At 38.6% G+C, this 12,853-nt stretch overlaps 1 protein-coding gene and 1 non-coding gene across 2 annotated transcripts; one reads left to right on the forward strand and one right to left on the reverse strand.

Annotated features, from left to right (window-relative positions):
- Nucleotides 1–641: 641 nt before the first annotated feature.
- tha1 (threonine aldolase 1) lies at nucleotides 642–9,621 on the forward strand. Its single transcript, XM_038300774.1, has 7 exons — nucleotides 642–994; nucleotides 4,433–4,516; nucleotides 4,602–4,690; nucleotides 4,764–4,949; nucleotides 8,394–8,531; nucleotides 8,623–8,815; nucleotides 8,910–9,621. The coding sequence occupies exons 1-7, from the start codon at nucleotides 727–729 to the stop codon at nucleotides 9,215–9,217; spliced, it is 1,266 nt and encodes a 421-aa protein (XP_038156702.1). The 5' UTR covers nucleotides 642–726; the 3' UTR covers nucleotides 9,218–9,621.
- A 435-nt stretch (nucleotides 9,622–10,056) lies between these two features.
- trnal-uag lies at nucleotides 10,057–10,138 on the reverse strand. Its single transcript has one exon. It is a non-coding gene; the product is annotated as a tRNA-Leu (tRNA).
- Between the last annotated feature and the right edge of the window lie 2,715 nt (nucleotides 10,139–12,853).

Below are 12,853 nucleotides of genomic sequence, written 5' to 3' on the forward strand. Positions count from 1 at the left end.
TAGATCATGTCCTGGCCCCTGCTATGGCCCCTGTACTGAAGACATAACGCTCAAAGAAACTCTAATGATGATCTGCGCTGGAACAGACATGGTTACTGAACGGTCCTTTGGATCCATTTCCTTTTTTTTTTTTTATCACAAATTCTGTTTTACTAATTATTTAAAAATAACACGGTGATAGTTTCAGTTGTATTGAGATAGGATCCAAGTTTTAATCTGCTAAATGTTTTTTTTTTTCTAAACAAATATGCTCTAATTCAAAATTCTATAGAAAACTGTAATTTTAACTTAAGTCAAAAATATGTCAAATTCCTAAAATATGAATGTAATATGAATATAATAAAATTTCACTTCATGCAGCTTTCTTAATACATTTGAATCCCTTGCCCTGTTTTTTATTTCATGCTTTTCTGTGCCCCCATGAAAACACGCTGGCCCGCTCCTGGCCCCCATGTACATTTAGTCTAGAACCGCCACTGGTTTAGGGGTCCTTCGCCTGGAAATCGTTGAAGCCCCCTGCTCTACAATGAGTGGAACCAATTATTTAGTTTAACATTTATGGAATTTTGGCGCCCTCTAGTGGCAAACTTACTTCAGTGCATGTGGACGTGCAGGTCGATGATCGACTTGTCACCCCTGACTCAGCCAGTCAATGATTGTCGATTGCATGACCACCGATTCAAAGTTCACCAGAGAAACACCTGCAGAGAAGATGATTAAAGCATCATGTTTCTGAAAGCATTGTCCTGTAGAGTTTTGGGCTGGTTTCCCAGGAAGCCTCTCTGCTCTCGATATGCGGCTCAAGGTCAGAGCTCCGAGCGGGGCTACTACAACACCGGGAAACCCGTGAGTCCCCGGCCGGTCGGGGCTCCACGCGTCCAGGTGGTGGACCTCCGCAGCGACACCGTGACCAAACCTGGAGCGGCGATGCGGCAGGCGATGGCTGAGGCCGAGGTCGGAGACGATGTGATGGGGGAGGATCCGACAGTGAACGGTCAGAGTGGAAGATGCTCAACCCAGGGTTTAATGAACATACTAATCATTTATTTATTTATTTATTGATCCTTTAAAGCAGCCTTTAGAACAGGGGTCTGCAACCTTTCATATCCAAAGAGCCGTTTTGCCCAGAGTCCGACCAAGTAAAAGTTGTTTAGAGCCGCAAAATGTAACATGACTTTTTCTAGAAAACCTTATTTTTTTAATCTTGTATAGGAAATTAGTTGTTGCCATCTCAAACAATCAACAATTCATGTATTTTTAATGTTAAAACATATAATTTTCAAGCTAATTCATAGAAAAATGTCTCTTAAAACATATTTCTGGTTCTTTTAATCTCATTCTTTTCCCACTTATAAAAAACACTAAAGCTATTGATACCGGTATATATTAAAGTAAATTATTTAGCATTTTATATACATTTCAGCCACTATTAAGAGCCACTGAAGAGGGTCCAAAGAGCCATATGTGGCTCTGGAGCCGCAGGTTGCAGACCCCTGCTTTAGAAAATCTACAATAAAGCACAGGTTACTTTATTAAGCACATGTTACACAGTATATTTAAGCATGGTAAAGTATATTTCCCCATGTGTTTATTTACAAAATACATTGAGACAAGTTTATTAACTATTCAATAAATTACCAAGTGAGCTTTCAAATGTACTGTTTGTTTGTCATAAACTTGAAGTCTTGTGTAGTTTATAAAGGTACACTTTCATGTATAGTGAAGATAATCTAGGTATACTACTAGTTAACAAGCAGGGAAGTTCCTGTTGAAAGGGAGTTTTTTCTCTCCACCATTACTACATGCATGGTTTATCCATGATGAGCAGTCACATTTAGGATGCCTCCAGGCAGAGGCGTAGCCAGAAATTTTTTATAAGGGTGGCCAGGCAATAACCAATGTACACTGAGGGGTGGCCGAAAGCAGATAGGCATGAGAACCTCAGGGTCAATCTACACTGTTCCAACAGGAAAATTACGAGCAAAACATTCATATTTTCTAAATAAAGATAAACTATACTTTCCTACAGCCTTTGTGAACAAATAGACGCATATATTTAAACATCCGTGCTTTCTAGATAAAAGGTATAGTAGATCCAATTCTTTCAGGTGTAAGTTCTGGGGCAAACATCTTTTCGATTGTCATTACTTACCTACTTTTATCAATAATCATTCTGCATAAAATTGATATTTACAAGCACTAATATCTACATAAAGCAAATTTCTCCACTGTGAGATCAATAAAGTCATAAATTGAATATTTAATACGTTTTTAATATATTTTTTATGAATTAACCAAAGACTCCTAGTTGACTTGCATTTTCTCATATATATATATATATATATATATATATATATATATATAAATAAATAAAACACAAAATGTAGTTCTGAAAAGTGCCTGAATGCTGTACTTATCCCCACCTCTCGCCAGTTGACTGCTGGAGATAGGCACCAGCACACTTGGGACAAGCGTGTCAGTGTCAGGATTTGGTTTTAAGGTTTTTGTTTGGACCCAAAAGCAGAAGCTGAGAGGCAGAGGTGAGTTCTTGGAAGGTTTAATGAGAGATCAGGCAACAAAAACAGGTATCCAAAAATCCGACATAAAAACCAAACACAAACCAGAACCATGGAGACATCAGGGGAAAACCATCAAGGAGCCAGGGTGAGAAAAGGTAAGCCCGTGTTTGACGAGGACCCAGCAAAGGGGAACTAAAGAGAGAGGGCTTTTTAAAGGAGACTGAGACAAAGAGGGGGCTAATGAGGAAACTGGGAGCAGGTGTGCAAAGAACAAGAGGGGGAAAGAGCTAGGGAAGAAGGAGAACATAAGAGGGCAGCAGAGAGCAACAAATAGAAACCTGGAAGACTGGAAATAACAACAAAATGATAATCAAATAACTAGGACTATAAAACATGGTGAAAAGAAAACTAAACACTGGAAAACAAGGAGTAAAGTAAGACTGAATACTCAAAAGAAAAACATAACAGAAACAGAAACCTGACAGTCAGATAATGGATGGATGGATGGATGGATGTTGTACTTATCATCTTTAATGTTAGTATATTGATGTGCATAATTAACCACAGTGTTTTTGTTGTCAAGTAATTGTTAATATATGACCATTTTTATGTTTTGAATATTCCACTTGAGAGTATTACTGCTGCTACCATCTGTTTCAGAGGGAAGAAAATGGTAGGGGTTGGGAGTAAGCCTAAATGTGTTACAAAAGAATCAACCAACTTGAAGTTTTTTATCTTTTTTTTTTTTCAGGGTAAAAATAAAAACTTCACTTTATTTGCTGTCATTTTTATGAAATAACACCCCAAAGTAGAGTGTAACTGTTAAGTGGAAGGAAAGCTTAGTTTTTTTTTATATTTTCCTTTTCCACCATCTGCATCTAACAGGTTTTCTTTAAGTTTTGCCAACTCTTGTGACCCATTTCCTTTACATTCGATTCATGTTTGTGTCCCTGCTTATCTAAGACACCCCTCCCACCACCAGTTTGTCCCCCCTTCACTCATCTCTGCATGCACTCCGAAACACGATTTAGAAAAAAGTAAAAAATTACTTTAATTAAGTGTATTTTCCCCTAATATGAGAAGGGAAATAAAACAATTTGCCAATGGAATTAGTTTTTTAAATCTTCCATTTGCAAAATGTCTCACTTACCTCCTCAATTCAAGAAAACTTGCACTGTACTTATTTTAAGAAAAATTACTTATTTAGATTGCAGGTCTTCTTTCCTCTGTTTCAACAATGACCAGCTTGGTAAAGATAAAAACCCATTTTCATCTTTACCTGAGAGTTCCTACAGCTGCCTCTTATTACAGCCCTCCTTGTGTTTTTATTATTTTAGGAATACAGTCATAATGTCAGTAAAATTACTTTCGATAAACTCAGCAGTTGTAGTTTCTTTCTGCTTTAGGTTTGTTGCAAACAGTATCTTAATGCACCCTAATAAGTAACTTAATGCATTTTTTACTGCATTAAAGTATCACCAAATATGTAAATACAGTATATTTAAATATATATATACTTACTGCAGCAAAAGCCAGGATATGTTGCAATTACAATAACAATACATTTGCAATATTCTCTGCAAAACTGGATAGATAGATGGATGGATAGATAGGTTGTCTATTTTTAGGAGGTTTTTAAAGTTATAAGAAAGCTACAAAATGTAAAAGAGATGTTTGCAAGAACAGATGATCATAATAGAGAGAAAATATAATATATATCATGATATAATATATTTTAATTTTTTTCTTTTTTTTCTTCTAACGGGGGGGTAATGATTTACTTTTACTGTCTGCGCATATATAAAACGAGCTTTACATTAAGCTATAAAACACACAGATCTGCTTTTTGACCCCAATTATAACCAAGACACTCCTTGAATGTTTTTCTCCTTGAACTTTTCGGTTTTTTGCAGAGCTTCAGAAAATGGCAGCAGAAATGTTTGGGATGGAGGCCTCCCTGTTCGTCCCATCTGGAACTATGAGTAATCTCATTGCAGGTAAGCATTGCTCCTTTTTCTGCAGGATATCCTTCAATATTTTGCAAAAATGTCTCTAAATGTTTTTTTTTTCTGTTTTTTTTAGTGATGGTGCACTGCAGGGAGCGCGGTGATGAGATGATTGTAGGCGATCTGTCCCACTTGCACATCTACGAGCAAGGAGGGAGCGCTCAGGTGAGACAGCCTGAGAAAAAGCAGCATATCTAATGAAGCGCAACACACTTTAAATGGGTCTGTGTTGACACAGCTGGCTGGTGTCCACGCCACCACTGTGACCACTCGCCATGATGGGACATTTGACTTGATGCAGCTGGAATCAAAGATCCGCCATGGTTACCCAGACCCCCACTACCCTCGCACACGTCTCATATGTGTGGAAAACACACACAACATCCAGGGAGGACGAGTGCTGCCACTTTCCTTCCTGCAGGAGGTGTGTCCTTTTTTTTCTTTAAATGAATGAATTGATTTTGTAATATATGCTTTATCTATAATAACATTTCTTATGTTTCGTCAATATTTTCAGCACCTTCTTTGGTCATAAACAAATGAACATCAGTGACTTTGTGACTTAATAGAACAGGGAAACCGTTAAAGTTTTTTGTCAATAAGGAACAGAAATAAGGGACTGATTTAGCCAAAGAATAAAAAAAAAAAAAAAAAAACAATTTCACAGAAATTACACAACCTGAAATTATATAATGTATAAGGATCATAGGGTTTTTACTAGCAGGCAGTCTGAAACTGGAATAATGTGGTAACTAACAAAGGTGTATTAAAATACAGAAAACGTATAATTTTCAACCAGAATTACAGCAACTTTTTTTTTCATGCATTTCCACATTTTTTTTCCACATTTACTCTAAATTAACATTTATTTAACGGTACAAGTGAGGAGAAGTTTGGTATGGATTTGAAAAGCGTGAGATTAGCTCTTTTGTGGAGGATCATATGATAAAAGCAATATATTAAAAGCATAATTGTGATATAGATAAATTTTATTAAAATAAAAAAAAAAGAGCCAGCCAGTGTGATTAAACACTGATGAAATGTTTGTTTATAGAATAACTGCATTCTGGTTTCTTATAGACTGAAAAGCCATGACCTGTGGCTGGTTGGCACAGACATATGCGGAAATAGTTTTGTATTTGGGTGGGAGTAACCTGTTTGTCTGTAGTCATTTAGACCAGGACTTCCCTAAAGACAAGGAGTTCCCTTAAGACCAAGAGTTCCCTTAAGACCAGGGGTTCCCTAAAGACCAGGGGTTCCCTAAAGACCAGGGGTTCCCTAAAGACCAGGGGTTCCCTAAAGACCAGGAGTTCCCTAAAGACCAGGGGTTCCCTAAACACCAGGAGTTCCCTAAAGACCAGGGGTTCAATTAAGACCAAGAGTTCCCTTAAGACCAGGGGTTCCCTAAAGACCAGGAGTTCCCTAAACACCAGGAGTTCCCTTAAGACCAGGGGTTCCCTAAAGACCAGGAGTTCCCTAAACACCAGGAGTTCCCTAAAGACCAGGGGTTCCCTAAAGACCAGGAGTTCCCTTAAGACCAGGAGTTCCCTAAAGCCCAAGAGTTCCCTAAACACCAGGAGTTCCCTAAAGCCCAAGAGTTCCCTAAACACCAGGAGTTCCCTAAAGACCAGGAGTTCCTTAAAGACCAGGAGTTCCCTTAAGACCAGGAGTTCCCTAAAGACCTGGGGTTCCCTAAAGAGCAGGGGTTCCCTAAAGACCAGGAGTTTCCTTAAGACCAGAAGTTTCCTTAAGACCAGAAGTTTCCTTAAGACCAGGGGTTCCCTAAAGACCAGGAGTTCCCTAAAGACCAGGAGTTCCCTAAAGACCAGGGGTTCCCTTAAAACCAGGAGTTCCCTTAATACCAGGGGTTCCCTACAGAGCAGGGGTTCCCTAAAGACCAGGATTTTCCCAAAGACCAGGAATTCCCTTAATACCAGGGATTCCCTTAATACCAGGGGTTCCCTAAAGACCAGGAGGTTCCTTAAAGACCTGGAGGTTCCTTAAAGACCAGGAGTTCCCTAAAGACCAGGAGGTTCCTTAAAGACCAGGAGGTTCCCTAAAGACCAGGAGGTTCCTTAAAGACCTGGAGGTCCCCTAAAGACCAGGAGGTTCCTTAAAGACCTGGAGGTCCCCTAAAGACCAGGAGGTTCCTTAAAGACCTGGAGGTTCCTTAAAGACCAGGAGGTTCCCTAAAGACCAGGAGGTTCCCTAAAGACCAGGAGGTCCCCTAAAGACCAGGAGCTTCCCTAAAGACCAGGAGGTTCCCTAAAGACCAGGAGGTTCCCTAAAGACCAGGAGGTTCCTTAAAGACCTGGAGGTTCCCTAAAGACCAGGAGGTTCCCTAAAGACCAGGAGGTCCCCTAAAGACCAGGAGTTCCCTAAAGACCAGGAGGTCCCCTAAAGACCAGGAGGTCCCCTAAAGACCAGGAGTTCCCTAAAGACCAGGAGGTTCCCTAAAGACCAGGAGGTTCCCTAAAGACCAGGAGCTCCCCTAAAGACCAGGAGTTCCCCTAAAGACCAGGAGTTCCCCTAAAGACCAGGAGGTTCCCTAAAGACCAGGAGTTCCCTAACATTTCATCATGTTAACCTCAAAATAACAGTTCAAAAGATGTGGCATCTCCATGGATGACTCCTTTAAAAGGCATACATATATTTCAATCTATATTGAATGAATGTAGTTTTTAGAGATAAAATTAAATTGTTTAAGAATATATTTTTTTTTTAAGTTTTTTATTTATTAGTATATTTATTTGATTCTACATTTTATAATTAATTAAGATCTTGATTAATTAATAATATACTGAATTAGTAAATTTTTACATTTATTTATTTGATTAAATATTTCTTTAATTTTGTCCCTTTTGGCCCTCCGTACTCAGCAGGTGGATTATGCTCTTCATGTTTAAGGTTCCTCACGTTGAGCACACCAATAGCATCACAGCTGTTCGTTTAAAGCTACAGTGTGTAATAATTACAGGGATATACAGTCAGAAATGTAATATATTATACATAACTATGTTATTTATCATCATCTACGAGCTCAGCCTCTTAACCTTAATATTTGCGTTGCCTTAGAATTCGTTATTAATAATTACATAGGAGCGGGTCTCGCAGCCATGGAGGAAGAGATCTTTGCGCTACATCAGCGCAGAGCCAACAAACTAGCGATTGCGAGATCGCCCATTACGCTCGAAAGTAACTACGGCAAGTTGTTTAAGTCTACATGAAATCTATACCCTACACAGACTAATGAAATACTATCTGTAAAATTATCTATGTAAACAAACCTCATCACTTGAGAAGGTAGGTGATGCGGACGTCGTGGAAGACATTTTGTCCCGTAATGCTCACCGTACTGTTGGGGGGGTGAAGCGGTGGGGGGGAGTTGTTCATGTTGCTGCGGTCTGCAGTCTGACCGCTAGATGTCGCTGAAAATTACACACTGTAGCTTTAATGCATAGAGGTGTAGTTGTTAGCAGCGCCGAGCCAACAGGGTTCTTTTAAAGTGGATCTAAAAAATTGATTACTTACCTGTACAGTTAATTAAATGCTACAGTAAATTCTTAGGATTTAACCCACAATTCTTTTTTAGGACCTTATATTCAGGTATTATTGGGCACATTTTACCACTACTTGTATGTAAGTAATAAGAGTTGTAAACTGAGTATAAAGTTATGCTTATTTATATAAATTACTGAGAAAATTGGAGGTTATATTTACTCTGGTGCAAGTTTTATTTATTTATTTTTATATGGAAGACACTTAATGACAAATTTATAAATATCCTCTAATTTTTTTGAGCGATAGTTACTAATTGTCTTTTCAGAAACAGCTTGACCATATCTAATACGTAATTCCTCACCCTCAGGTTCGAGCTTTAGCAGAGCGTTATGGATTGGCAGTTCACATGGATGGAGCGAGGGTGATGAACGCCGCCGTGGCTCTTGGCGTGCCGCCGTCCTCCATCCTGCAGCACACGCACACAGTCAGTGTCTGCCTCTCCAAGGTGGGTCTGAGGGGATCATGAATAAACTTGGAACAAGTTTTTAAAAGAGGCACAGCTGTTTGATGGTTTTAGGTTTTAACGTATGCTTCAGGGTTTGGGCTCTCCTGTGGGTACCCTGCTTGCCGGACCTCAAGACTTCATATCCAGAGCGGTTCGTTGCCGTAAAGCATTAGGCGGGGGAATGCGGCAGGCTGGCGTTCTGGCAGCAGCTGGAAAGCTGTCTTTGCAGGAGATGATAGGACGGCTTGAGGAAGATCATCAAAATGCCAAAACATTTGCTCTAGGTGAGCGCCTCAATGGCCTTTATATAAGAAACAAAACATTACAATCTCTGGGTTCTTGTACTTCATCACTAACTCTTTATGTCTTTGTGTCCAGCTCTGCTAGACTGCCAGCCCCAGCTGTTTTCTGTGGATATGTCTGCGGTGGAGACAAACATCCTGCGTTTCCATATTAAGAATTCTGCTTTGACTACCCAGGAGTTCTGTGCCCGCATGGGTCAGGTCGGGGATGGAGAAGAGGCTGCCCTTGGGCAGGGTGTACAGGTTCTCATGTACCCTCATTATGAGAACTCCATCAGGGCTGTGTGGCATCTTGGAATATCCTCTGAAGACACCCAGCTGGCTATAAAGAAAATGCAGTTTGTGGCTTCTCAATGCCTGAATAAACAAGTTAAGGCCCAATAGAACTTGACTTTTTTGTTGTTTTGGACTTTCTCACTTAAAACATATTAAAACTACTTTTTACCCACTTTTAACAGCAAATATGGCAAAGCCGCTCTCTGCCATTGAACACAGGAGGAGCAGAAGCATCACATGAATCTGGACACACTTTACTGGACCTTAATGTGTACAAGCATCATAAATGAAGCAGCAGACGCTTTTTTGTTGCTTCCATCTCGTGCTGTCTGAACGTAGCATAAAAAAATTTAAAGACTGATCTTGGCGAGACCCACATAAGTCTAACGAATATAAGCAGAAGGTCCTTGGATGCCATCAGTTAAATTTACATTCACGCTTTCTTTGTTTTTATTATAAGTTAAGCAATCATTGTAATTATTTTGCACATAAAATAATTGCTAAAATCACTACACCACGTGTATATCATGTTATCAGTAAACAAATATTTATTGTATCATTGTGTAAGCACTAAAGAAATTCAAGACACATTACATGAATTTTAAGGTTTAGGAAATATTATATAATATAATTATTATATATAAATGATAGTGCTGGGGACAGGTTTTGCTTTTCTCTTCCCAAAGATTATTTTGCTTTTGTACAAAGAAAAAGCTTAAAATACTTTGTTTTGGTTTTTCCTTATTGACTTTTTTCACACACGAAATAAAAAGGAGACACAATAGCTTGTGTCCGGTAAGGCCACTAGATGGGGCCATTGCACTATGCTATTAAGTATGAGTTTGTAAGCGAAAAGCTAAATTACGTAGATCTAAAGATATTCATCTTCCCTGTGAATAGCATAATTCCTAAAATGAGAGTAATTTAATGAGCGAAAAACAATGTTCTGGCAGCGGTGGGATTCGAACCCACGCCATCGAAATGACTGGAGCCTAAATCCAGCGCCTTAGACCACTCGGCCACGCTACCACGACAGCTCACTACGTTCCAGCTGGGAAATTCATTCTTTTGGATGGTACGTAGACATATGATCAGGATATGAGATGACATTTGTTTTTTCATAGATTGCTGAACTGATTAAAAAAAAACACCAATAACAAAAAGCTAATTTTGCCAATCACCAAAACACATTGAGTTCCCACATAAATAGCTATGCTTTGCATATTTTCTTTTTTGTCTAGCAGATTCGACACTTAGTTCCCCGCATCTGAGTCGATGGTAAAAGGCAGATACAGAAAAAAATATCTGACATCTGAGAAAGAGTTTATCGTCCACCTTGTAAAGAAGCTGTCAACTGTTATCCCTTAAGCTTCTTATTTCAATGTTATACGATGAATAACAATAATGTTTATTTCATTCATATACCAATGAACAGTCAAAGGTGTAAAGCGTTTCTGTTCAGTCCTGGTAATCCAATATCTCTGAGTAATTCAATTGGAATTCCCTTCAGAAATGTGATTAGTCTGATTAGCACATTGACTTTAGCTTTCTTTTCACTCAGAATCAATAAAGCTACTGTGAATGGCTTAACGAGTTGACACCCTTTATGAGGCTTGGGGCCACTGTAGAGGCACAACCTAGAAGTCTAAAAGTAACTGCACTAGATGGGTGGAGGACACCTTTTGCACATTTTTGAATTCTCAAAAAATTTAAAATACCAATCCTTTCCTGCAACTTCAGATTACAATTTTGTATTTGTGTTGGTCACAAAATCCCAGAAAACTAAAATAACCTTCTGGTTGTAAAGCTGGAAGATGTCAAAAGGGGAAAAGTTGAGGAGAAATAGTGGAAAAGAAAACATACATACAAATAACTTGTTATTTATATATATATATATATATATATATATATATATATATATATATATATATATATATATATATATATATATATATATATATATATATATATATATATATATATATATATATATATATATATATATGTATATATGATTATATTTTATCTTATGCTCTTTAAGGCTGTGCACCCCCGGGCTGCAGTCTGTAGGGTAATGACAGGATGCCTGTGTAAATTCTTAGAAATCTGGGTAATGCCAACCACAATCAGGCTTAGACAGAGGCGTAGCCAGAACATTTTTATAAGGGTGGCCAGGCAGTTACCAATATACACTGAGGGGTGGCTGAAAATAGATAGGCAACAAAACCTCAGGGTCAATCTACACCGTTCCAACAGGAAAATTAACAAGCAAAACATCGATATTTTCTAAATAAATACAAACTATACTTTCCCACAGCCTTTGCTAACAAATAGGCGAATATATTCAAACATCCGTGCTTTCTAGATAAAAGGTATAGTGGATAACATTTTTTCAGGTTTGAGTTTTGGGCGAACATCTTTTCCATACCTACTTTTATCAGTAATCATTCTGCATAAAATTTATATTTACAAGTACTAAGATTTACACAAAATGATTATTTAATACGATTTTATTAAAATAGATATTTATCTATGATTTCACTGAAGACTTCTAAATGACGTGCAGAGACACATCATTTTCTCTTTACTCCATAAAACACTAAATCTATTTCTGCTTGAATTCTGTACTTAATCATCATTAATGTTAGTATTTCATGTTAGAGTTTTGTTGTCAAGTAATTGTTAATATATGAAAAATTTAAATGTTTTGAATATTCCAATTGAGAGTATTACTGTTGCCACCATCTGTATTAGAGACATAAATGTTATATATATATATATATATATATATATATATATATATATATATATATATATATATATATATATATATATATATATATATATATATATATATATATATATATATATATATATATATACTACTCAAAAAAATTAAAGGAACACTTTGCAATCAGAGTATAGCATCAAGTTAATTAAACTTCTGGGATATTGATTTGGTCAGGTAAGTGGTAAGTAGCGAGGGGGTTGTTAATCAGTTTCAGCTGCTTTGGTGTTAATGAAATTAATAACAGGTGCACTAGAGGGGCAACAACGAGACAACCATCAAAACAGGAATGGTTTTACAGGTGGAGGCCACTGACATTTTTTCCTCTCCTCATCTTCTCTGACTCTTTTTCACCAGTGTTGCATTTGGCTAGGGTCACTGTCACTACTGTTAGGCGCTACCTGGACCCTACAGAGGTTGCAACAATTAGAAACAGACTTCACAAGGGTGGCCTGAGGGAACGACGTCCTCTAGTGGGCCCTGTGCTCACTGCCCGGCACCGTGGAGCTCCATTAGCATTTGCCACAGAACACCGGAATTGGCAAGTCCGCCACTGGCGCCCTGTGCTTTTTTAACAGATGACAGCAGGTTCACCCTGAGCACATGGGACAGACGTGAAAGGGTCTGGAGAAGCCGTGGAGAACGTTATGCTGCCTGTAACATCGTTCAGCATGACTGGTTTGGTGGTGGGTCAGTGATAGTCTCGGGAGGCATATCCATGGAGGGACACAAAGACCTATACAGGCTAGACAAAGGCACCCTGACTGCCATTAGGTATCGGGATGAGTTCCTTGCACCCATTGTCAGACCCTATGCTGGTGCAGTGGGTTCTGGGTTCCTCCTGGTGCACGACAATGCCCGGCCTCATGTGACGAGAGTATGCAGTAGAGACTGACATTTTTTCGGGAATCCCATGGGTCACGGGATTCCCGTGGGATTCCCGTGGGATGGGAGTC

The sequence above is a fragment of the Cyprinodon tularosa genome, unplaced genomic scaffold (genome assembly GCF_016077235.1).
Source record: "Cyprinodon tularosa strain WSP-4 unplaced genomic scaffold, ASM1607723v1 ctg457, whole genome shotgun sequence".
Taxonomy (NCBI): Eukaryota; Metazoa; Chordata; class Actinopteri; order Cyprinodontiformes; family Cyprinodontidae; genus Cyprinodon; species Cyprinodon tularosa.